The sequence below is a fragment of the Moschus berezovskii genome, chromosome 4 (assembly GCF_049115385.1).
Source record: "Moschus berezovskii isolate FMDL1 chromosome 4, NW_MosBer_1.0, whole genome shotgun sequence".
In the NCBI taxonomy this organism is placed as follows: Eukaryota; Metazoa; Chordata; class Mammalia; order Artiodactyla; family Moschidae; genus Moschus; species Moschus berezovskii.
In genome coordinates this window covers 51,442,143-51,469,939 of record NC_142463.1, presented here as the reverse complement: position 1 = coordinate 51,469,939, position 27,797 = coordinate 51,442,143, and the positions used below count along the sequence as shown (strand labels likewise).

The window sequence follows — 27,797 nt, the reverse complement described above, 5'->3', positions numbered from 1 at the left end:
ATACAGAGTGAAGTAAGTCAGAAAGAAAAACACCAATACAATATGTTAACGCATATATATGGAATTTAGATAGATGGTAATAATGACCCTATATGCAAGACAGCAAAAGAGACACAGCTATAAAGAACAGACTTTTGGACACTGTGGGAGATGGTGAGGGTAGGATGATTGGAGAGAATAGCATTGAAACATGTATATCACCAGATGTGAAATAGATGACCAGTCCAAGTTTGATGCGTGAAACAGGGCACTCAAAACTGGTGCACTGGGACAAGCCAGAGGGATGGGATGGGGAGGGAGGTGGGAGGGGTATTCAGGATGGGGGACACATGTACACCTGTGGCTGATTCATGTCAATGTATGGCAAAAACCACCACAATACTTAAAGTAATTAGCCTTCAATTAAAATAAATTAATTAATTTACAAATAAAGTTATTACAAATCATAGCTCTATTTCTCTGCACTGTCCAATATATCCTTGTTCCTTAAAATGGTTCAGTTTAAATTCTATTCAAATTAAGGATTCTTGCCATTTATCTGGCACCATACGAGAACTCACGTTGCTCATTAGAAAGGAGAAATCACCAAAATGTCTCCTGAACTGAATATACTGAAATCCTTGGATAATAAATGCCAACATTATGGCATGCATTGCCCTCTACTATCCTTTTAGGTGGATGGCTCATACTCCTTGCCATCATGCTGTGGCTGGGGGCAGCCTGCCCTGCGTCGTGTGCGGTGTGCACCAAAGATGTAACTCTCTGTCACCAGCTAACCTATATAGTAGGTAATAAAACTGATCACTCTAAAAATCAGTGTTAAGTGTACTTGGAAAATTCATTATTATACTCTTCTTTGTACTGACTGATCTCTGGGCTCAGCCTGAAAGAGGTAAACATTTTTAAAGAGCAAGCCATCTTTAGTAACTAAATATTGATAAAATTTTATTTTCCTGTTAGTTCCCGGTGGTCTCAACCAAAACTATTTTAAGACCTTTAGAGGTAATTGAGATATCTTGCTATTCCAAAAGAATACCACCATTTCAGTCAGTTGCACACTTATTTAATAAATGAAAAAAATAGATCACTTTAATTATATTTCGTCCATACTTTGTGCAGATTTGAAACCTACCACAGGGTGGAAGGAATATCAATGAATCAGAAACTTGAACTGCAATTGTTCAGCATTAGTAAGATTAAGTGATGTACCAGCAAAACAGATTATTATCAAAGTGCATCTAATTTTGAAAGTGTAGTCTTTTTTTATTGGTGGTAAATGAGCTGTAGAAATGCTAACAAGATACACTGCCTGTATTCATTACATATTGCTTGCTTAAGTCAACAATTTAATAAGACACCTTATTAACAAATTTGAGGAGAATGTGATTTACATCCTTATATCCAAGAAGAGATAAACAAGCTATAAACTCTGCCAATCGAAAAATTTCAGAAACAAATTTAAGATGGAGTAGAAGAAAATGAGTTCTTTCATTTCTAAAATCCTATGACTCCATGAGAATTAAGAGGAAAATGGCATTGTCCTTCCTGACAGGGAAGAGACAGTTTCAAGGCTAGTTGGTCGTACACTGTTTCCAGTCTGTGTAGAAAACACTTAAAAAACACTAAATTCCCATCCGCTCAAATAAACTTCACTACATTTTTTTTTTATCAGAGAGAGCTGATGTCTGTAAGAAACAAATATTGCTCATCTACATCACTGCACTTCTATATCTTCCTTCTCATTTACAGAATGCCACATTTGTGAAGTTAGATTTCATAAACACAGAGAAGTAAATGGATGACTTGCGAGTGGAGCCTGTCTGGTCCTAAACAAGAAGTAACTGACAGAAACAATAGCTTGCTCCTGCAGAGTCAGAATCTCTAGGGGACTGAGGATCCTTTAAAAAAAACCAAAACTCTCAATCCATATCAAAAACAATGATGAAAGGAACAAAATGCCAGCCTGGCCAGAATTAACAGAATTCAGATAATCAGTAATAAATTCTAAAAAATAGCACCCCCCAAACAAAAACCCCATGACATAGACTTGCTACTGCTACAGAAATGAGAGCAATTCTTCCAAAAGAAGGCACTGTGGAAATCTTTTGTCTTTTACATTCTTTTTTCCTCTCTTTGTTTCAATGCTGTAGTCTGAATTTCATAAGGGAATTATGATTTGCTTCCCCCATGGCTCATTGTTCTAATATCACCTGTAGACCTCCCAGGGACAATGGACTCTTCCATCTTTATGACACTGTCATTGGCAGTCAAAACAATTTTAGCATGATAAAGATGTGTTACAATAACTCTTGATTATAATACATCTTTATTGAGTTAAAATGCTTTGATTTCTAATGACAGAGCAGTGATAGCTCTGGGGTGATTATGGAGAAGGGATTTAACAGTTGGAAGCCCTGAGTACCACCTGTCATCATATGATGGACTTTATTGGAGGGAACAGATATTAGACAGGAGGCCAGGATGGCCCAGACTATAATGAGAACCCCACTGACAGATCCTCGGCTTGTCTGGAGAGAATATAGATCCTTACCAAGTTGCCGACTTTTAGCCTGGAGCTAAAAAGCAGAAACCAGTGCTCCTTCTCACTTCCCCCACCCCAACCCACACCTTTATGTTTGAGAAAAAAGATGATTGGCCTTACAGTATAAATATACATTGCTTGCAGAAAACTGGTTAGGAACTCAGACACAGGCTCAGCTCTTGAGTGAATCTGTCTTGGGCCAGCAGGGCTGGAGTAGGTTGGTACACAGCTTCACAGACAGAAAGCCTGAGAAGCCACTTTCAAAAAAAAAAAAAATCCATGATGATAATCCCAAACAATGAATTAAATTTGACATTTAAACGAACAGATGGGTTTAGGTTTCTCAAATAAACATGTCATGGTAACAAAGAATATAAAAATCCATCATTCTGATAAAGAGCTGCCTTCCCCTTAAACTGAGAAATCAGAGGATCATTTTCATTTTGTTTATTGTTCTTACCCAGGTGATAAGATTGCTCAGAGGGTATTGATTATCTCTGCTCTCCGCGGTGCTCCCCTCCCACATGTGTGTACTTGCTTCTAGTCTGTGGTTTTCTTCCCCACAGCAGCCCTTGTGACCACGAGGGTTTTAATCATCGCTGATGGATATCTCTCCTCTATAGAGAGTACAAATCTGTCCCTCTTGTTTAATCTCGCCCTGCTCTCTTTGAGCAGAAATGGCATCGAGGATGTTCGGGAAGATGCCTTGCACAGCCTTTCAAAGTTGCGGTCGTTGTTGCTGGGGCACAACCGAATATCCAGCTGTTCGCTCACCGATCACACCTTCAGCAAGCTTCGCAGACTTCAGGTGCTGGCGCTCAGCCACAATGCCCTCCCCACCCTGCAAGGGTCTTGGTTCCGAAACACCAGGGGCCTGACCCGGCTCCAGCTGGATGGGAATCAGATTACTAATCTGACGGACAGTTCTTTTGGAGGCACACGTCTCCACAGTCTCAGGCATCTGGATTTATCTAACAATTTTATTTCCTTTATTGGGAAAGATGCTGTCCGGCCCCTGCCTCAACCACAGGAAATAGACCTTTCTCGAAATAAGTTGGCCCACATGCTTTTACTCCCCGAAGCAGTTAATCCTTCTGAGTTTAGATAAGAACCAGTGGAGCTGCACTTGTGATCTCTACCTGCTTGCCTGATTCTTAAGAAACTACATAAAGTCTTCTGCTCGCACGCTCAGGAATACCAAGGACCTAAGTTGTCAGCCGTCCACCATGGCTGCAGCCACTACAAACAGTGTACTAAGGCTGTCTGAGACCAACTGTGATTCCAAGGCTGCCAACCTCACTCTGGTTCTAAAGGAGAGAAGTCCCCTCTTCCCAGGGCAGGATGTGGCCCTGCTGACTGTCCTTGGCTTTGCAGGTATGACAGGGAGAAGTGTGCCCAGCTCTTCTCCGTATTCTTGAAATTCACTAAATGACGCCTTTCTCTGGCAACTGGGGAGCCTTTTCAGGGCTTGTGGAAGAGAGACATTGTCAGTAGTGTGGGAAGATGCTAGCTGATTTGGCATACGCTGCAAAAATTTCCTGTTGCAAAGAAACTGTCTAACACAGAGGAAAGGGCCTTGAGCCAGAATTCAAGAGCTCTGTGTTGATGTGTGGGTATGTACTAAGTCGCTTCAGTCCTGTCTGACTCTTTGCGACCCTGTGGATTATTGCCCACCAGGCTCCTCTGTCCATGGCATTCTCCAGGCAAGGATACTGGAGTGGGTTGCCATTTCCCCCTCCAGGGGATCATCCCAATCCAGAGATCAAACTGGCATCTCTTACTTCTCCGCATTGGCAGGCGAGTTCTTTACCACTAGTGCCACCTGGGAAGTCCCAAGAGCTCTGGTCCTGGTATAACTAGCACTGTGATCTTCAGTACTTTGCTGTTCAGACTTTAGTTTTCTTGTCTGTAATGAAGGAATACCCTATATTTCAGTCATCCATTCACTGATGCATACTGATACATTCATTAAGATATTAGGGGTTTCAAAAAGTCGTGAGACCTAGTCTCTTTCTTCAAGGCACTCGTATCTATGTGCCTCTCTGTGGTAGTAAGAATCAGTGGGCTTTACCAAGTGCAGGGGGAGATGCTATAATGACAATCAGGTCCTGCTTTATAGTGCTTGTATAAGTGATGATTGGGTTTCCCTCCTGGCTCAGTGGTAAAGAATCCACCTGTTAATGCAGGAGATGTAAGTTTGATCCCTGGGTTGGGAAGAGCCCCTGGAGAAGGAAATGGTAACTCACTACAATATTTTTGCCTGGGAAATCCCATGGACAGAGGAGCCTGGTGGGCTACAGTCCAAGGGGTCACAAAAGAGTCAGACACGACTAGGGACTAAACAAAAACAAATAAGTGATGATTAGGGGCATGAACTCCACAGTTAGATTACCCAGGTTGGAAACCTGGTTCTGCTCTTACTTGCTGTGTGACTTGGGCAAGTTATTTAGCGGCTCTGTGCCTTGGTTTTCACCTCTTTGGGGATTTTGAATTTTTTAAAGATTTCTGTTTATCTAACTTGTTCATATACTTGGCCCATTGCCAAACCCACTCCCAACTGACTAAGGAAAGGATACCATTCAACCCTTTTTCTATAGTAGTTTTAAATTTTTTTAAATATTCATCATTACATCTCATTACATCTCATTATGATGTAGTGTAATGTTTTGTTGTCATTAGTCAAAGACCAAATATGCATGAGATTTGTTGAGTTATCTAGATGTTTGTATGCTTTCAGTGCATGGTAAGATCCTTTGTACTTGTGGGTAACCATGGTGATGAAAAGTGTGTGTGTGTGTGTGTGTGTTTGGGGAATTTTTAGCTCCTGACACTTATACTTTTAATCAGGATAGATGGAAACCAGTGTCAGGTCTAGACACTGAAACCACCACCAGCAGTAATCAAATTCACTTGAAAGTGAGTTCAAATCCTTTCAGAAAGATAAATTGTTTTAGAAAATGTGTAACCATCTCAGTAATTTTATGTGCTAAGAAACAATTTGCTACAAAAAGCAAAAACACTAGGGCAACAGAGAGTTTTTCCTTAAATGTGTTTATCATAGAATCTTAGTTCAAGGGGAAAATTAATAGATATTCCAATAAAAATACCAAGAGATGCCTATATAAGCAATATATTGTCAGGTTCAAACAGATTTGAGCAATACTGGATTAAAGTGAAATAGGCTTCTTTCCCACAGCATTTCTATCTTTCATTTTTCTAATACACATTATGAGTCTCTAAGAGGAAGATACACTGTGGAGCATCTCAGACTTATTTGACCATTAACCTTTTTTTCCCCCACAGAGGAAATTTTCATTGAACTTGTATTTTGTAGGAGGTTGCTTCGGAAATATTACAATAGATACATTTTTAGTATCTCCTAGGTATTTTTTGATACATATTTTTAGAAAATATTTTGCCAAGTTAACAACTCTGCATTAGTGTAGAGATACGTAAAAATTCTGGAAGATTCCAAAGGTTTTATCGAAATGATAGGAAAATAAACATTATAAATACTATTATATGTTGTTATAGCATGTGAAATTACCAGAAAAATGTACCCTTCATTGATTAACTATTACCGATGCTGTTTTTAAGAGATTCATCTTTAATACAACTCTGACTTTTGATATCAATTTACTCCTTTTAAGGTGCTATTCCTCTTAAAGCAAAAGTGTGATCAATAATCTATATCTCTAGATTGTGGGAAGAAGACTTAGAACTAAAATTTGGCCTCTGATTTTATTTTCTTCTTTGATTATAGATAAATCATTACAATTCCAGAGAATATATAAAATCATATCACATGAATTTAAACTAAGTGGCTAATTGACACCTAACCTCTTGACCCTTCCTATTCTGTGAACTGCAGGATAAACAAAGAAAGCTTTCATGAAGCTGTAACATTTCCAATACTTCAATGAGATTTTTATCATTAATACTGTATTTTTCTAACTCGGGAGGATTGTTAACACACTTTTAAAAAATAGCAACAATGCCCATGGCAATGAAAATTCAGCCATCTTCTTGACAGCAGGTTCAAACTGCCTACAAGCTTCATTTGCTGCTTTTACTCTCTGTACTAATTGAAAGTGACCATACCTCAGTGGTAACATGATACAGACATAGCTCTAGCATCAATAGTGGGAGAGTGAGTGGTTCCTCATGGTTTGGATAAAATTACAGAGAAACTTTATCCTATAATCAAATTATATGTACTTTCATTTCAATGGTTGAATCATCTGTTTCATAAAATTGAGGTCTTTTCTTCCTTTATTATGGTTTAGTAACTGCATCAGTCATACAAAGTATTCTCTTAATAATTTGTTTTGGACTTTTCCCCCAATAGCTGAGGCTTCTAGGATCTAATAGGATAATACAAAGCCTACTTTTGTAGCACCAGAAATTATAACCACAATAATACATAACAATGACCACTCAGTGAATCTCACTATGTCAAAGAACTGTGTTAAACATGTCACATATATTGTCTCACTTCATCTCTGAGTGGTATTAATTATTCCTGTTTGATAGAAGAGAAACAATAAGGCTTAGAGAGGTTAGAAAATGTGCCCAAGAAAAGTATCACAACAGAGCTTTGAATCCTAAGCTTTCTTACTCTGCATAAGAGATATAGAGATGTCTATAATTTTATTATTTTCATACTTTTGACATTTAAAAATCAAAACTTTTATTTGGAATAGCCCAGATTCTAAGATCTTGCAATTAAAATATTCTGACCTAACTTTGGCTACTACTTTAAAAAAATGCTGTGTTTTTATTAGAGATTTCATTATTTCAATATGTTATAACATTCTCCAAGAATGTATTGTTGTCAAATACATTAAAATGGGGTGCAAAACATTAAGATCTGGTAAGCTACACAAAGGTTAGCAGATATTTTAAAATTTTATTCATTTTTTTTTTACCAGAAAGTGGTATTCTATTTGGTTAATCTTCATCTTTAACAGAAGAAATGAAACAACTATGCTTGATACCTTCTCTTTTCTTGAAAGTTTAAAGACATATCATCACATTTTCACTAAAGTTATCTGCCATAGAGAGAACCAGGCAAAGTGCTATCAAGGAGTCTAGAAAGCTGAAAACATCTCATTCACTGCCTTTATCTCCAGAGTCAGGGAACTGAGTTTATAGGGCAACTGACTTGCCCAAGGTCACACAGCAAGTTATAGATAAAGCTGGATGTAGAACACAGAGCTCCAAACTCAGTCTATACTGACATGTTCTCCTGATTACCGTTCTGGAGATTTGTGAGATTAGACCAATCAGTGCTTTTCATTATTAGAATTCATAAACAGAATTCTTTCTGTTTACTTAAGAATATTCAATTAATATTTCTGGAGTGCCTCCTCCCTGCCAGTGTTGTGGTCACTGGAGATACAATCTCAAACAAGACTGAAAAAGTCCATTTGCTCACAGTGGTTAATTCTAACAAGGGCAGACAGACAGTGAATAAGCAAATGAATAAGTGAACACAAAACTTTTATACTGTTCTAAGTGCTAAGAAAAAGAAATCATTCTATCGGAGGAAGAGCTGGGTGTAACTGAGACTTTGGTTTGAGCATCTAGGTGGCTGAGGATGCCATTTGTCAAGATGAAAAACTGTGAGGCAGAAATAGGTAAGACTCTACACTTGAGTCTGAGAAATACTGCGCTTTACTATTATATTTAGATGATAAGCTAGCCTACAGAGAACATGAGATGACAGTACCAGGAATTTTGAGATTAGGTGTCAATCATTTTATTGTGGGAGTTCATAGAAGGGGGTGATCTTTGCAAGATGAAAAAAAAAAAAAAAGCAAAACTATCAAGAAACCATGAGGTATTGGTTTAGATTTTAAAGGATAAATAAAATTCAAATAAGCAGAGATAGGAGTAAGTATTATAAGCATTAATAAGAGAATACATAAAGGCTTAGAAGGACATTTTAAGACTAATGAATTGAAGAGTCTGAAGCATAGTGCTTGAATGTGAAAAATAATTTAAAAAATAAGGCTAGGAAGGGAGGTTATGGCCAAATTAGAGTCTTGAATGCCAAGGAGTTTGACCTTTATACTAATAGAAGCCAATGATGTGTTCTGAGGTAGGGGATAAATCTTTAGGGATGATTAAAATATGGCAATAGCTTGTAGAATCTTTTTTTCTTTGGGGGAGGAGGTTATTGTATATGAGAATTTCAGGGTATATGCTAAACATTGTCTATTTTTATTAACTATGGGATTAAGAAATGGAAGTTTCATTTCCCCTTAGGCAGAAAAGAATTTTAATGTAGGAATTATTTTAATTTGAATGAATTTCAGTCCATGAAAAAACTTTTTCTGTCAAACACATTCCAGATGGTATTGTTTCTTATAATTTTTAATAGATACAAAATCCAAATTGGAAAACAGAACAATGTTGATTAAATAGCCTCTATCTGAACTAATATTTTCCACATGGTGATAGATCGCCCACCCATTTCAATGCCCTCTAAGCCATTAACCTTGGTACTTGTAGATTTCACATTTGACGATTTATGTTTCTTTCTATGATGTTATCTTTTAATAGTCTCTCCATTTGTCACAGGAGCTGTTGGTCTCACTTGCCTAGGTTTAGTTGTATTTAACTGGAAACTTCAACAAGGCAAAGCAAATGAACACACATCAGAAAACCTTCCTTGCAGAACCTTCAATGAATCCCTGTGTGATCATGAGGCAAGAAATTACCACGCTCAGGGATACTGTAACTGCCACTTAACTCAGGAAAACGAGATAAAGGTCATGTCCATTGTGGGGGCTGGAAAGGAAATGCCACTTTCACAGGAAAGCAGCCTTCAAGCAGTACAGGCCTCTGGCTCCACAGCCCTTGACGGATCATTTAGAAACCTGAAAGGGAAGGGCCATGGGGCAGACAGCACTTTCTTCTGCTTTGGTGGCAGATTGCTGCAGTCAGGATGTTCAGAGCCTTCTGGGAATATGGCAGCTTTTAATGAAGCTGACTTACTTACAAGATATTGTCCACAGAGAGTTGAAAGGTGGAGGAATCATGAGCCTGGGGAAGGCCAACCTCAAACTCTGCCACAGCATGTAACAAGAACGACAGGTGAGTTGTCTTGTTTGACGAAGTCCCACTTGGTTTAAATCTCTTTTGATTTCCTCGAAAGAGTAATGCCATAAAAATCACCATGGCACCAGGTTATTCTTCTCCTAAAGATACTGGACATGCATTTTTGTGTGTATGTATGCACATGTGTGTTTACAGTGAGGTGTACATGGATGTTTTCAACCCTCAGGAGCTGAGAGTACATCTTGTACCCCTTGGAAAGTGAATTTCAGGACCCAACACCTAACAATTTTTTTTAAAGAAGACTTTTCAATAGCAATAGCGCTGTTAAGATTTATGGGAGGCTGAGTATTGGCTTCTGTTCCAACATCCGTCGAGCTCTAATGCCAGTTCTGCAGCAAGCAACCTTCCCAGAGCATGACATGTTAGAAGAATGGGCCTTCTAATGCTAGTGATTCATTTCAGGAATGATGTCGAGACACACACTATGCTTGCTGAGCTGTCAGGGATGATAACTTCCCAGTTCAGGGAAAGTCAGGACTTAATTCATCGTCCCATGTTGGGAGCCAAGTGAATCTGGCCGTGACACTACCCACTGTACATGGGCGATGTCAGTATTTAGGTGGAAGCAATGAATTAAATGTCTTCCTTTTCCTCCTTGAATAGTAAGGCAATGCTCTCAGGCTCAGTGGTGAAAACTTTGACAGCCACTCTGTAAAGGGGTTCCTGTCATTTATTTGAATTGGTTTACAACAAGCAGAGCTTTCTCTCAGAACATGAATGACAGAGGTGCTGCACCAAGAAATTCTTACCATGGGGATCTGGCCCTAAGGATTTAGGGACAATTGGAAACAAATGAAATTGTATGTTGTTTCACATGTGATATAAAGTAGGATGTGAATTTATGCTACTGCATCTCCCAGACTTCAGATCTTACCAGTTTTGGGGTCATATCATGATTTGATTGAAAAGAGAAATGGCCAAGAAAGGAAACATCTGCTGCAGAAACTCAATCAGATTAGTTTTATTTTATAAAGGAATAAGCACTTAACCTTTCCATAGAATCATACCTTAGGCAGATGTTTCATTTTAGCTTTGTTGAGAGCCTTCGCATCTCTGTGGGAAACTCCTATACTGAAGGGAATGTGGTCTCTTAACCATTTAAAACCCAGTCTTTTGTTTCACACAGAGAACACTGATTTGTCAAATCAACACAATCACTTTAAGAAAGACTTGAAATTCTACATGCCAGGCATTGTACTGCATCCAGAAAAAGAGAAAAACAGTCAAGACCACACCAGCTCTAAAAAAGAAGTCTGTAAGAGGCAATGTCACTCTGATTAGGCCTTCTAAGTCCGAAACACAGAATTACAGTATTTCAGGGGTAGAGGAGATTTTGGAGATGATTTTGTCCAAAAGGTTTTAATATTTATCTTTAATAAATGGAGCTGTCTTAGAATATGATAAAGGCTAGAAATTCTCTCCTCAGAATAATTTTATAACTGCAAGCGTTCCCTTCTAGTGTAATCTCCTGATATCCAGTGAGTTAATGACTTCTCCAAGGTCATTCTGAATGTTGAAGACAGATCTTAGATTAGAATTGGATGCAAGCTGGGGCTTTTTCACCTGTTTCTATTGCTCCAAGAAATACTTCTTTGGATAAAACAATTTCACAGACCAAGAGAAAGAACACTGATAAGATGTAATTTTAAACTTAATATGCATTGTGGAAGAGGATAGGGTTTAGGGTCAGATAGATCTGGGTCAAACTCTGCCCATATCATTTAGCTGACACGTGACTGGTGGAGAATATTCAACTTCTCTAAACTTGTTTCTTTCTCTGTAAACATGATAGGATTTATCCAATGGATCAGGTCTCTTAAATGAAATAATGAGTGTACGCTATTTTGTACAATGCTGACCTCTTAGTATATGCTCAATTAATGGTGAACTATTACTATTATTTTTGTCATTAACATTATTTAACATGGTTAATATTATATTAATGCAAACCATTTAAAAGTCTTCAACACAGACCAGGCCACAGTCCAAAACACATTCATTTAACAAATATTTAATGAATACACTATTAAGGGAATTAAAATAGATATGGACTCCACAAGAATGGAGCCAGTAATATCACAAGTATATCTGTTGCTGCTGAGTTTATCATCTGCTTGAAACCTGACTGTTACTCAATATTGTATTACGTTCTTCCTAATGATTTAGTTCCAAGTGGTAAATGAGTTAAGAAAAAATTCCTATAGCTATTTGGAAAGAATTTAAGCATTATTCATATTTAAAGCTAACCTAACTGACAACTAATCTAAAGATTTACAACTATGAATATTTTTATTTCTAATTCCACAACTTCTACATCAGCATCAATCACAACTTATTAAAATGTGTTCATAAAGAGTGTCATTGCAAACACACCAAACTGACAGATGTCCCTTAAGTATTTGGCTAAAATATTAAGCAAATATTCAAGAACTGCCATAATTGGAGGAGACTTTTTTGTACCTTTCATAAGGTTTCTAAGCATTTGTTTGGTTGGGGTAATAAAACTATGCTCAGTGCTAAATTCCTGCATTTATTGTTCAGCAGATATCAGCAGTGACACATTTAGTAGAAGATATGCAACATCGGCTTCAGCCTTGGCAAGAGAAAGTCTTGAAAAGCATTTAACAAATGAATCATGGCAGCATCCAATGGAAAAAGGAGACAATGGCTTACAACCTCACAGGCAGAGACATTTTATTATAGGCTCATCATCCAAGCCTTGTGAGCCTGAGGAACACTCTGTACAAAGGATCTTGCAAAAACACAGATCAAAATATGATGATCCTTGTAGACTGTTAACACAGAGCAGTCCTGGGTATTTTCAGCCAAACAATTCTCTTATCTGTAAATATGTGCCCTGTGATCAATTTCACGATTACATGAAAGAAAAGAAGCCAAATAGTCAAAAACATTCAAAGCCTAAGAAAGAGCAAATCCAAATTAATAGAGCAATAGAAAAATTCCTCATGAGTGAGAACAACATGGAGTTATCAGGGTTATCAACAAAAATCAAGAAAACATATTCCCCTAAGAGGGTTAGCTTCCATCATCCTGATTTAATAGAAAAAAATAGTTTGGTGATGTCATCCAAAACATCAAGCCATTGGAAAGAGCAGAAAAATGAAAGTAACCTGACCAATTTGGATCTCAAAAAATATAGCAACCGTCGTGAAAGAAACAAAGGAGGAAAGGAGTTTACTGATTCACAGATTCTGAAAAAGAAGAGACCCAATCCGGCTGATTTCAAAGGGAAAATTAAAGGACAAAATTTAAGGATAAAATTAAATTTAAGCCCTTTTAGAAAAGTCAGAGTCCATCCAGAAAAATCCTTACCAGATCTCCCAAAGAAACTCAAACGAGTATCATTACCTCCTGATAAATTCTCCACAGCTTCTGAGAAAGAAGACAGAGTAAACCTTGAGCCCTCTGCAGATTTTCGCCAACAGTCAGAGGGTAACAACTATGTTAAGTTCATTGCAAAGAGGCTGCCTTTCAAACATGCCCCCAAGCAGACCCCATATTACAGGAAAAACATGAAAAAGCCTTCTCTGCTCAGTGCTAACAACTTGTCTGTGGCCAACCAGAGCTCTGTGGAAGGCACCTGTTACCCTACTGGTCATACTCCTGATGGAGACACATCAACACTGACTCAGCCCACATCCACTGTTGCTGAACGCGGGCATTCACACTCCTCCTTCTCAACTGAGCACATGGGAGGGACAGCTTGCATCATAATGGGCATCCCAAGTTATTTACAAGCAACTTGGGAAAACATAGGAAGGGATGTTTTACCATCCCACCATTCTAGGGGGGCTACTGACCAAGGGGCAACAGAGCCCACTGAACACATGGAGCAGGACAAATTGAAGACCAGTGAGCTAAGCCAGTTTTCTATGTCCCTAGGGAATCAAATCTGCAGGACTGACACCTACGAGGAACATACTTTAAATCAAAAGCAAACCTTAAAACATACAGAGCAACTCTTAAGTCACGAACAACTTGGAAATGAAAAAACATTAATGACAAAACTCAAAATATCACATCCAATTGTGGAAAGCTGTGTTATGGATGAGGGAAATGATGTAGAAACAAAACTTCCTGAAACAGAAACTTTTGATTGCTCTTCTGTTCCCCAGACACAATCCAAGGGCAACTTAACATTTATGAAGACAAATTTTATTCCATACCAAAATAGAATAGCGCTTCCCAAGGATATCAGTACCTCTCTGAGTACTCAAGCCATCTGGCCTCTAACCAATAGTAGTGGAAAAGGAATTGACAGCATAAATGCATCGCCCAGAGATGACGGAGCTGAAGCACTGGAGATAAAAATAGTAGGGAAAGATGAGAAAAAAAGGCTCGACGAAAGCAAGGCAAATTCTAGTATGTTAATTAGGACCACACAGATGACCTTAAATGGCACCAGAGAAGAAAAGCAACAAACTTGGGAAAATGGAAAAAGTGAAAAACATGTATTATTTGATTCAAATTCTGTTGAGGCAACTAAAGATTTAAGAATGATGAGTTCCCATGACACCCAGAATAGACTGCCTTGTAGTGAAATAGATCTTAAAATTAACAGTAATATGCATTATTTGAAAGAAGTTCAAGATATTCAACCAGATAAAGATAACAATGCACATAAAGAAGGTGCAGTGACAGGGGAGACATTACCAGAGTTAAAAGACATTAGTTTTGAGGCAGAAAATGAGGTGCCTCTAATTCCTCAAAGAATAAATGAAGCTGAAAACTCTGCTCCTAAACCTACACTGTATCCACCAGCTGCTGAATATGTTAATTCATCACCTTTAGAGGCAGAACAAAGTGAACAAAATAACTCAAATAATAATCCTTTTCTACTTCAGCTTTCTTAAAAAAGACACACAAACACCCCCTAGCCTTTGCATGCATTTCAAAAGTATTATTTTGAAAGAAGAATCTTCAGTGACTCTTTGTTATCAATAAAATAAAAGTACATAGTTGAATATAACACAAAAATCAAAGACAGAGCCATAAGATACGTTTGACACAATTAATTGAGTTTGCTTCTCTAAAGAATGGGAAAATGGGAAAGAAGAATTGGGCCTCATCCTGGAAAAGAAAGCAAACATTAAAAAAAAAAAAAAAAAGCCTTAAGCAAATGAAAGATTAAATAGGAAAAAGTGCTTGAGCAGATTTACACTTGATGATTATTTTATGGAAATTACTATACACATCTCAATTAGTGGTATTACAATATTGCTTTCTACAGATGATTATATATTCATATTTGTGCCTGATCTGTTTTCCTAATTATGCTATGAAAATAAAAATTGAGTTTTGTTAACTGTAGTCTAGCTGATATGCATATTGGCATGTTTCAACCATTTGCAACTGTTCTGTTAACAATTATGCTAGGTCCTAAGTAGAAGTCTTTAAAACCTGTTATTTCTCAAAGGGAAAAACATTACAGATTTCCAGAGGTAGTAGGCCATTTCTGTAAAATCTGTTAAATCCTCTAAATCCACTAGGTGGAGATCTTGACTTCAATCATTTTAGAACAAATGGGGCTTCAAAATCAACACAATAGCTTCAGAACAAAAGGCATCTTAACAGGCTTTATTGCCAGTTGTTATTAACTTAAGATTTTGAAAACTAAATAACCCATTAGCATGTAAGCGTTCAAGGCCTGAGCTCTTGCATTTAGCATGCCATTTACTGTTTGGTGTGAGTATTCCTCTTTGTGCACAGGGATTAAATGTCTTCATAAATATTAGATTTCAAGCAATGGGAGAATAAGCATTTGTTATTCAAAGCCACACTTATTTGAAAGTGAGAGGTATACTCAATTTTATTAGTGATATCCTAGTAAAATGTTGAAACCATATCTTCATGGTATAAAATAACATAATATTTCATATTTCCTAGTGGGAAAAAACAGGTTGCAAAGACAATTTTCTTTTCCCTATCTCTCTATATAAGTCTCTGTATCCTTGTAATCTACATGTGGCAATATTATAAAGCTTAAAAGCTTTTAGAACAATATAAATATTGCTTAGAAGGCCACCTGTCTCCCGTTTTCTTTCCTATTCAGAATTGCTAGCAAATGACAAACTTTTTATTTTGAAAAGTCCCTAAACTTATTCTCTCCCTTTCTTTCCCATCTTACCTGGATTTCAAGATTTTCTTGCTTTTAATGCCTACTCCTCTCCCCTCTCTGCTTTAGCTCAACTCCTACGCCATCTGTCTGCCTCGCCTGATCCCACTTCATTTTGTCAAGTACCTTGAAGGTGAGAAGAGCACGTACACAAACTCCTTGAAGAATAAGTTTACTGTATTCTAAGTGCTGAGCTTCTCTGGTGGCTGAGTGGTAAAGAGTTTGCCTGCTAATGCAGGAGACTCCTATGGGTTCAATCCCTGGGTCAGGAAGATCCCCTGGAGAAAGAAATGACAACCCACTCCAGTATTCTTGCTTGGGAAATCCCATGGACGAAGGAGTCTGGTGGGCTGCAGTCCATGGGAGAGCAAAAAGGTTGGGCACAGCTTAGCGACTAAACAATTCTAATTGCCAGCTCTCTCAGTTTTGTGGAGCTGGTTACACTTTTTCTCTGTAGCTGTCTTTCTTTTTCCTTTTCCTACTTTTTAAAACACCTTCATCTTACTGCAGACCCCTTAACTTTGTCCTCTTGTCACTGCCAGTAATGCCCCTGATACATAAGGGCCTAGAGTACTCTCGTCACTAGCTTTCACTCAGAGGGCAGGGATGGTGGTTTTCCTGGACTCTTTCTTCTCATCCATTTCCTAAATCCAGTCTTTTACCTCCTCTGCAGTGTTCTTGCCTGGAGAATCCCAGGGACGGGGGAGCCTGGTGGGCTTCTGTCTATGGGGTCACACAGAGTCGGACACAACTGAAGTGACTTAGCAGCAGCAGCAGCAGTTTCCTTTGAAGTAGTTCTAAGGTTTAGCTCTGCTCCTGAATCCCCATGGTAACCACTGTAGTCTTTGTGTTCTAATCAACTGGATTACTACTGCAATGGCAGCCCAGTCAGAGGCTCTGACTTCAATGTCTTTGGCTTCTGTTTCAGCCCACTAGTCCTCTGCATATATTAGGAACAAATCACCTGCGGTACATGTTAAAATGCAAAGTTGTAGGCTCCATCCCAGAGATTTTGATTCAGTAGATTTAGAATAGGGTCCCAGCATCTTCATTTTGACAAACATTTCGGGGTAATCTGGAGCATGTAACACATAGCCTACGCTAAGAAACAATGCTTAGCTATTGCAGTGCACACTATGAGATAATTCAGTGACTGCCTCACCATAGGAACTACGCACAATTCTCTAAGTGAACAAATCTTTCATACTAAACTCCAATGAACTTTCCAGAGAATTACTTTTGTCATATCTTTCACTACTTTCGAGAAAAAATATAATTGTCTAAAATTTCATGTCCAAATTCCCTATTCTGGTTTCCAAAGCTTTCCAAAATCTGATCCCATCTAATAATCAGAACATTTCCCCCCTTCTCACTGTTTTCCAACAAGCATCCTCTATCTCTTGATAGGCTAATGTTTTCATTGTCTTCTTCTTTTGTTAAATATTTATTTATTTGGCTGTTTGAGTGTCAGTTGTGGCATGTGGGATCTTCGTTGTGTCAGGCAGGCTCTTTCTTTGCAGTGCATGGACTTTCTAGTTGTGGCATGCAGGTTCCAAAGTACATGGGCTTTAGTAGTTGTCGCACGCGGTCTTCAGTTCCTTCACAGCATGTGGGACGCTAGTTCCCTGACCAGGGATCAAACCTACGATCCTTGAATTGCAAGGCAGATTCTCAACCACTGGACCACCAGGAAGTCCCATCTTTATGGGCCTTGGCTAAGAAGACATGCATGTGCTTCAAATTTAAGGAATGAAGCAAAGTCAGACATAGAAGAAAGAATGAGAAGTGAAGCTGATAATCTGGCAAACACTGACCAGGCAGTGTGATGATAGTGTCTTAGATCTAAAGATGAATTTGTTTCAAATGAGGGCCTGGGACAGTCCCTCAGTAGCTATGAATACAATATTCCAGTGACTAATACAGTCTCTCGTGTGTCTTTTCTCACAGAGAATTTGCCTTCTCGTGCTTTGTTCCCTACTTGCTGTAACTCCATTAGCATCCATTCTCATCTCATCTAATCCTGGTTTCCTTCATTTTTGCTTGTAACTATAAAACCATAAATGTGTATATGATATTAATCTCCATACAACTGCTGAGGCCTTTAAATGCTATGAAGAGCACATCTCCATTGAATCTCCTTACCTATCCCTGAGGCTGTATTCAGTAGAGATTCAATAAATAGTTATTTAAGGAAAGAGTGAAAACTAGCCCATTGTTCCCTTTCTCCTCACCACTTAGCTCACTGACCAGCTGAAGACCTTACTGGGCAATGCAATGATGACTTAGGCATGTCACACGCAGAGCCAGCTCAAATTTAGACTGCTGAGATGGATACCACAGCCAAGCCAGGACCCACCCGACTGAGTGACTGAGAAGCCCAGGCTTTGCCAGCCAGTCCGAGACTTGGCCTTCCCTACTATACTTTCTCTCCATCCTCCTCTAGAAGAACCACATCCCCGGAGCCCAGAGTTTGTACTGCCCCTGCTTACCAGTTAAGCCTTCTACTAAGCACTCAATTTTTGGCCTCTTAGTATTTTTATTTTTGATCTTTAATAGTATTTTCCTTTGGTCCTATTCTGGTTTCTCTTTCTCATTCTCCAAACTGTTACTTGGGCATCAATCCTACCCCCAAAAAAGACGAGAAGCCTGCATACTGCGACTAGAGAAAAGCCAGTGTATCAAGGAAGACCCAGTGTTTCAAGGAAGGCCCAGCACAGCCAGAAAATTTAAAAAATAAAATAAAATTAAAAAAAAAAAAACCCACTGGTTATGGAATCTTTGCTTGCAGGCCTGCTTCATGGTGAACGGCCCACACAAATCCATCTTGTGCCAAACTTCTTTCTTAAAAAAATGACTAAGTGTGGCTCAAGCATAGTTAATAAAATTGCAGCTGAGATGAGACTGAGTCATCTGTCATACCCTGGTCTCTCTTTTACTAATCAGTTGTGAGAAACATTTCAGAACCAGAGAGCAGCAGCAAAGAAATATGAGATGCTCAGACTTCTTGAGGCAATTAGAGACTAAAGAGCAGAAGGCAAATCAGTCTTTCTGCCTTGACAGCCTTAAAATACACACGGAAAGTAGACTTTGGAGCTACACTATTGGTGACAGATTTTGACCATAACACATTTGCTAAGAGGAAATAAAAATTACTCACTTCAGGACACGCATTCCACCCTCGCATAAGCAGAGATGCTATGGGCTTTGGGATGGAATAACCGATGGGAGGTCTGATGTGGTGGTAAGCCATGTCTGCTGCCGCAGCCGCTGCAAACCAAATGGTCATGTCAGTTTTGAAATTCACATATTTATTTCAAGAAACATATGAATGGAGAACAAAGAAATCATTAAAAATCAATCTGTGCAACATCAGCAGAGATTCAAAGAGGGCTCTATGATATTTTTTAAAATGTTTAAGCAACATAGTGGATAAATTGCTACTGTAAGTTTGTAATTGTTCATTCTTTTGGTTGTTCATTCAACAAATGGTGAGCAGAGGGGGTTTATACAGGAGCAAAGAAACAAAGGAGCATACAAGCAGCAAGTAGTATTGGGTATATACATGATGTTTTAGGAAGTAAAGACTGAAAGGCAGACTGGACCGGCTATACGATGCCATAAATCCCAGGCTAAAGCACTTATATTACACGTATAAGACGAGGTACCACTGAACATTGCACCCTTGAGAGCACTTGTATCATTTGGGCAAAATAGGTTATTTTTTAAAACTTAAATCTGGTTACTGGTTACAAGAATGTTGGCATTTTAATTTTTAATATTTATAAAGTAGTTATTATTTGCTAAACTCAGATACTCCAATCCATCATTTTAGCTAATACTGCTCATTGATTGAACTCCCTAGTGTTGCCTGCTTGCTTAGATTTCTGAATATTGCTCATCACAAAGTCCCCATCACTGTTTTGTGATTCTTGGGACTTCTTTGTAGATTCCTGATTGCTGATTATTTTTTCTGTTGTGCAACCAGTGATTTCTGTACTCCCTTGGAAACTAATGGTTACTTCTATTGAACACATTTTATATTAAGTATCATAGTAGATACATACAGAAATTATTTCAATCCTTTAAAACTATGCATGAAAGTTAGGTGTTACTGTTACATGTGTTTGTGTGTGTGTATATATGTGTATGTATATTGCATGTATGTGGGGGGGTTATATGTGGGTAGTTTTTAACTTATAAAAATTTTACTATAACCAGTAGTTAGCACAACATCTTTTCCCCCCAGATTTCATGCTCTCTTAAGCCACTTCACATTGAAAATACTTCGTAAACAGCACATGAGGCTCTTTTATTCCTCTGAAAAATTGCTCTGCACCCATGGGAGGCTAAAGTTCCAGGACACTGCTTCCTGTGTTCTTATGATGTCACAAGCATCTGTCTCTATCTTAATGACTTTTGAGATATGACCCACAACCATTACCTGTCTTTTAACAAAGTTTACTCAAATTAAATTCTGTGTATGGATCTACATCCAGCAGATGTAATGCAATGATATGCAATGTCACTTAACATTTTGCTTTACGGATCATTCAGAATTACTATATAATTTCCCAAAATGTAAAATTAATACTCGTTTTTCTTACAAGTTTAGAAAATTAAAATAATTAGAAAGATTATAATCTTATTATTCAGAGGAAACAATTGTTAAACTATTTTGAGCATTTCTTATATATTCTTCATATCATTGAGCTCATGTCCAATATAAAATTATGGAATATTTTTTTCCTAAATTAAATATAAGTATTTTCTCATACTATTAAAATTCTATGTTAACACATTTTTAATGACTGCATTTAATGTGATTTACCTAATTATTTGTTAGTTTTAGGTTGTTCAAATTTGGGTGTAAACACTTCAAAGAATATATTTTACAGTACAACTTTTCCAATTTCACAGATCATTTTTGAGGTATTTTGAGGAGTGAATTTATATGTCAAAGGCTGTAACCATTTTAGAGACTTTTGATACATACTAATGACCACTTTTCCAAACAAACAGTTGTAATAGTTTATGCTCTCAATAAGAAGTGTGTGAGAGCATTGTCATTATACCTGAATCAGAGTTAGGTTTTCTCATTTTATAGAAGATTTTGCTAATATGAGAGGTAAATATATCCCAGGTGGCATAATGACCACTTTTCCAAACAAACAGTTGTAATAGTTTATGCTCTCAATAAGAAGTGTGTGAGAGCATTGTCATTATACCTGAATCAGAGTTAGGTTTTCTCATTTTATAGAAGATTTTGCTAATATGAGAGGTAAATATATCCCAGGTGGCACAGTGGTAAAGAATCCACCTGCCAATGCAGGAGATGCAAGAGACACAGGTTCAATCCCTGAGTTGGGGAGATTTCCTGGAGTGAGGAATGGCAACCCACTCCAGTATTCTTGCCTAAAAAATTCCATGGACAGAGGAGACTGGCAGGCTACAGTGCATGGGGTCACAGAGTTGGATATGACTGCGTGACTGAGCATGCACACACACACACACAAATATATCTGCTCATTTGTTGCTGTTTAAATTTTGTTCTTTGATAAGTAGTTAGGCTTAATATTTATCGACTAGTTATTTGTGTTTGAAGTCTTAAGTTCATTCCCTTTGCCCACCTGGAACTTCAATATTTCCTTTCAATAGCCATCTAACTGTACAATGGTTCCAGGCTGAGGGAAGAGTCAGGAATTTCATTCCTGCTTTTGTCTTCAATGCCCTTTGTAATATATTTGTTACATTTTCAATCCATTTCTGGCCACTATCAAGTAGACTTACAGTTGCTGATACTAAGAAAACAAAGAAACAAAAGACTGCTTATAACATATTCAGCAAATTTTAAAACATGACATAAAGTATGTCTTTTGTGTCACAGAAAACTAGGCTTTTTAGGTTCCTCCAGTGGCTGCTCTTGACTATTTCTCATTCATTTTAGAATGACGTAAATAAATAAGCAAACAAATAAACTGATGCTTAATGATCATTGGTCTTCTAACCCTGCTTTTTCACCTTATGATCATTTGGAAATTGTTGAACTGGTGCAGCTATAAGCACACAAACCAGTGTAGTGAACACATTTAAACTAATTATACATCTCCTAATGGGTGGGGAGGGACCATTCATAAAGTGAGTTAAACTCAGATGCAGGTGCCAAACGTCTCCTTTGAAACTCTTTTAGACTCTGATGCCAAGTATATAAAGTTACTTGTTTGCTTCTTGGCACTGTGTCTGAAAAATCAGTTTAAGATGAATGATATTTAATTCTTCATTATTCAAAGTAGATTCTGCAGGGCCTTGGCATCTCCTTCTTCCTTTTGCTTTATGCATTGTTGGCAGTGATACTACTCATTAGCACCTCTGCCAGAAAGTGGGCAATGCAACGTGAGGGTCATGGAATTGAAATTTGTCACCTTTGAGATTGCTTTGCTTTGTCAGTCTTGCCTAAGTGGCCATGCCACACTAGCAGCCGGGAACTTTCTGGTATTCCAGATTCAGGAAAGAGAAGTGTCAGCCCATTAATCAAATTTTTTACCTTGGCTGCTACATAAAATATGTGAAATGACTTACATAAACATTGGTTTCCACTTTCACAACTGAAACTTTGCTATTAAAAAGAGAATAAGGATCCATTTGAAAATATCAATAACTTTATATTGAGTGCCTTTTATTCCTTCAATACTACCCTGACACAATTATCAATAGTTTGACAAATTTATAATCTAGATTCTAGAGTAGGACTGTCCAATAGAACTTTCTGCAATGATGAAAATGTCCTTCTGTCCTGCTCAATATAGTAGCATACGTCTATTAAGAACTTAAAATGTGGCTAGTGTGACTGAGAATCTTTTTAATTTTACTTGGTTTCTATTATTTTAAATTTAAATAGCCATGTATGTCTCGTGATTTCCATACTGTACAGCACAAATCTAGAGCACAGTTCCCATTATCCTGAATGAGACAAACACAAAGTTGCGAGTCAACCTCAGGTGTTTGCATAACCACAGTTTTGATTTGTGGATTCAAGTTCTTTGTTACCAACAAAAGAAAAGATATGAAAGGAGACTGTGAATGTTGTCTCTCAAAAGAGGCTAGTAACAGAAGAAGCATTCAATACAACATGCGTTAACCTTCATTCATTTATTTAAAATGTATTGCACATTCTATGTGAGTGATGACAGGCAGAAAAAAATGAAGTGTTATGCTTTTCAAAAAATTACTAAATGAATGAATAATAATGAATTACTGTAATTTTCACTGATTTAATAGTTCAACCATAAGTTCTAAAATGTGACTCTTTTTGCCGGTGATTCCTTTTTCCCTATCCTCTTTCCCTGCATTACATCTACTGTCCTTTAGGTCTTAGCTTAGATAAACTCTCTCCGGGGTCCCTTCCTATGGACTCCCATAGCACTGTATACTATAATAGCAAGCACTTAACTTAATTGCCTAGTTATTTGCTTGTCTCTACAAATAGATCACAAGCTCCTTGAGGTCAGGACTGTGTCTTTTCACCATTGTCTCCTGTGCTTAGCACAATGATTGGCAACTAGCAGGCATTCAATAGATAAGTAATGATAAATCAATAAATGTGATATTTCAAAACATGATTTCATTGGAAAAAATATCAGTTCAGTTCAGTCGCTCAGTCGTGTCCAACTCTGCGCGACCCCATGAATCACAGCACGCCAGGCCTCCCTGTCCATCACCAACTCCCAGAGTTCACTCAAACTCATGTACACAGAGTCGGTGATGCCATCCAGCCATCTCATTCTCAGTCGTCCCCTTCTCCTTCCGCCCCCAACCTTTCCCAGCATCAGAGTCTTTTCCAGTGAGTCAACTCGTCGCATGAGGTGGCCAAAGTATTGCAGTTTCAGCTTTAGCATCAGTCCTTCCAATGAACACCCAGGATTGATCTCCTTTAGAATGGACTGGTTATAGACCATGGTATATAGGACTCACTACACATTTTTTTATACAAATGAATGAAGATGATGAATTAATGCCAATTAATATGTTGCTCATTATTATGTTTTTAGGACAGAGCATGATGCTTAGCTATCAAGAAATATAGAATGAATACTAGGTTTTGTTTGATGTGAAGTTAAAACATACTTAAATTATTGATATCTCGTGACATATTGTTGGAGAAGGAAATGGCAACGTACTCCAGTATTCTTGCCTGGAGAATCCCATGGACAGCACAACCTGGCAGGCCACAATCCATAGGGTTGCAGAGTCGGACACGACTGAAGCAACTTAGCACTAGCATGTGACATATGGAGTCCATAATGTCATTTTTTGTTCAAAACATGTTGGGGGGGGCGCTTCAATAAACTGAAGCAGTATGAATAGCAAGATTCCCTTAACTAGGATATCTGGAGGCCTAATTTTCAGTCTGGTTCTGCTTTTAATTCTCTCGGAGATCCCAATTAAGCCAATTTGCCTCTGTGAGTGTTAATTTCTCTAAATGTAAGATGAAGCAAGGAGAGCACACTGTAATGGTGACAAGCATGGGTTTTGGGGACAAGAAGCCATGAATTTAAGTCTTGACCATATCTGTTAGTAGCAGATGCTATTGAGCATGTCATCAGCCCCAGTTCATACCATGACATAGCCATTGTGGAGAGGATGACTATGCAGTAATCCATGATGAACTTAATTAGCTTTCCATTGTTTATGGATAAACTGGTACTAGATTCTAAATTCCTCAAGTAACCTATCACTTCATATCTTATGTTTTATAAAAGTAAAAAAGAGAGCAATAAAGTACAATATTTTGTTTGTAAGTTTTGACTAAGATAAAATTGCCAGATTTTTTTTTTCTGGTTTGTGTGTATATGTGTTATAAAAAACACAATTGATTCTACTTCATTGTTTTTAATGGGTAGGGATGTGGTGAAACAAAGAAAATTCAGTCTACCATCCCAGCAAGAGCTGAGACACATTCTTTGTTAAACTGTCACTTTTCAGTGATGTATCACCAGAGCATACAGCATCTGAGAGAGACCATGAGATTGCAATCTTGAGATTGTACTAAGAATGGCTTAATTTTTTAAACCACATCCCATTCTCATTACAGGCTGTCAGAAGAATAGATTAATTTGCACCATTGTCTGTTCTCATTGCAATCTTTGTCAGTGTAATGAAGTATTGGAATGTTAATATCAGCTATATTCATAGAAATATCACCATCCATTGGACCGATTTGATCTTTCCTGTGATCTGTGTAGTGACTGGCTGGCATTACTCTTCTGAGTGATAAACTGATAGGATTAGCACAGCAAACATAGTATTTCAGAACTTACGTTCACTCCTATTTTCGTATCACTGCCAAAGCACTGTCCACATCTGCAACGTGTTTCTGCCCTTTGAGGTTATTCTGTATCATGCCCTTTAGTATCCCAATCATATATGGACCAGAACATAGTCATCTAATATTAAGCAAGGGTAGAAAAAGCAAATGGCTGCAAATATATGAGATCTGTGACATAACTGGGTCTCTAAATTACGTTAATTCATGTTTTTTAAAACCACATGTGACACACAAAATGTTTGCAAGCCATATTTAGATACTGGACTATAGGTTTGCAATTCTGACATAAAGCCTCAATATGAAGTTTCACCAAAATTTGGCTAAATTGGATAAACTGTCAATTGTTCTTAATTTGCTGCCATATCCCAAACTTAGTTAAGAGTCTGGCATTAAGGAATCCCAGGACACCGAGTTGAGTCCCCTTGCGAACCAGATGGCAGCATACATGGAAACAAAAGGAAAATAAGAGGCTCTTTTCTCTAGTGCCAAACTATAATCCAAAAATGACCTGCATAATTGAGTACCTGGTTATAAGGGGATGGGACTGGATAAAATATGGACTGATGAATTAACTCATCCCAGACTTCTCCTTTAGTTTTTCATGATATATGAGAGGAGACAGACCCAGGAGAGAGAGAAAATTTGGGAAGCAGGTGTTGGTTTCCTTCTTTAAAATGTATCCAGGACAGGTCTTGTTTGCCAGGTCATACTAGCTTCTTTTTCATCTTGCCTGATTCTTCTCTGCTTGGTTTCATAGCCTGGCTCTTCCTCCCTCCCATCTCATCTTTCTGTCAGAGATCTGCTCTCTTTCTGTGCCCATCATCTTCCAGCTGGCTAAGTCAGAGGCCCAGAGGCAGTCCAGGACTTCTCCTTCATGCTCTCACCTCAATCCGTCGGCAAGTCCTGTTAAAAATCTCTCAAAACTAGCCTCTCCTTTCTCTTCACTAGTGAAATCTTAGTTAAGATTTGACACATTCTCTTCTGGATTACCTGGTTTCCTTGCTTCTTTTTCAAACTTCTCCAATCTACCCTTTGTTTTGCAGCAAGAGGGAACATTCTAAGACAACAGAGTTGTACCACTGCCCTGCTTAAAATCCTGCAGTGACTTCCACTATTGATAAAGAAGGCTCTTTACCCTGAAGCTCTAGCTTCATGTTTAGAGCATGTCTCTTGCTGCTGATTCCCTTATACGCTCTGATTCATTCCTCCCAAAAGATGCCCCTGCACCTTGCCCAGGCTGCCTTCTGCCAGGATACCTTTTCCATCTCCCCACTATTTACCTATTAAATAGTACTCATCTTTTAAATATGCAGTTCAGTATCCTCTGTCTAAGAATCCTTCCCTGATATCCTATTGCACCACCATTCTGGGCAGGAGAGCCCTCCAGGGAGCATTCTTTGCACTCTCTGATTCCCTCCAGTTGGGTTATACTCTGTTGATTGTTCTTTTTCTCATGCTCCCTCTGCACTACGAGGTCCTGAGCAATGCTGTTTTCCTCTTTGTCTTCCTCTTATTTTAGCACAGTTTCTGGCCAGAGGAGTACTTAATGATGATTTAAGATAATATTTACTGAGTGCTTACTATTGCCATCATCATTCCAACCCTTTAAGGCAGGTCCTACTATTATCCCCATTTAAAAAATAAAGACACCGAAGTACTCAAGTATAGCTTATTTAAGCAGCTTTGAGTAAGATCACAAGACTCATGCTTTTACACTTATGCCAAGTCTCTTTAGCCTGAAAAATATTTTCTAAAAAATTGAGTTAATTGCCAATGTTTAAAAATCTTTAGATTTCTGAAGAAGCACACAGAAGTTAGTTGATATGGCAACAGTGAGTAGGCATCCCTATGTTTCTTTCCTGGCACTGTTTGGCTGCAACTAGGTAGCAGCTGTCCCCTTGAGTAAGAGCTTGTGATTTCCTGTCCATCACACTGCCCTGCATCAAGCATTTACTTGCTTCTCCTGATCATGTGGGCATTTGATCGTGATATGCTGGATGTGATAGCTTTTTCAGTGTTTTCTGAACCTGAGATTATTAGGTTAATTTGAATATATTTTGTGTAAAACAGACTCTAACTTCAAATTCTTCTAAAGGCACACTCATCACTTGTATCACTTGTAGTCAATGCTAATATTTGCATTCTATTTATGTATTCCTCCCAGGAAATAGGATTCTGTTAAATCCAGGAGGATGAGCCATGTGTAATGTTGCTGTTCCCATAATTGATAATGCTGTCCCACACTGTAGTCATGGATTTGTTCCTCATTGTAAATGGCTAATATGTAGCTTATATTGAATCTGATCCTTCACATAATTTATTGCTGAACATTTGCTAGACTGCCTAACCACTGCAATGATATTAACAGTCTCAGTTCTTGATGCATGGTAACTGTCTAACTTTAAAAAATTCAGCATCTATCATAAACAAACTCTTTTTTTCCAATAAAGTACTATAAATTCTAATATATGAGATATTGGATTCAACTTATCTTTGGTGAGACTTCTGTTTTATTATATAATATTCTCCCTCCAAAAACAGTAAATATTTCTGAGGGCCCATGAGAGAGGGAATGTTTATCTTTTTGAAATATTCATTTTATAATTAGCAAAGAGTAAAAGAGTAGAGAAAATTGCAAAAATATATAAGTAAAATATGATTAATATGATAAT

The 27,797-nt window shown here is 37.9% G+C and overlaps 2 protein-coding genes across 4 annotated transcripts in view; one reads left to right on the top strand and one right to left on the bottom strand.

Annotated features, from left to right (window-relative positions):
* Nucleotides 1–27,797, bottom strand: part of TNNI3K (TNNI3 interacting kinase) — a 383,736-nt gene that overhangs the window by 77,418 nt on the left and 278,521 nt on the right. For all 3 annotated transcript variants that reach the window (XM_055402899.2, XM_088835391.1, XM_088835392.1), the window contains one exon: nucleotides 18,961–19,070. In XM_055402899.2, the coding sequence (XP_055258874.2) occupies nucleotides 18,961–19,070 (110 nt within the window). The remainder of the gene's footprint in view (nucleotides 1–18,960; nucleotides 19,071–27,797) is intronic.
* Nucleotides 701–14,541, top strand: LRRC53 (leucine rich repeat containing 53). The gene is given in 5 exon segments (XM_088836009.1): nucleotides 701–788; nucleotides 3,109–3,607; nucleotides 3,609–3,916; nucleotides 9,128–9,643; nucleotides 12,212–14,541. Coding segments are annotated over 5 exon segments (3,741 nt in total).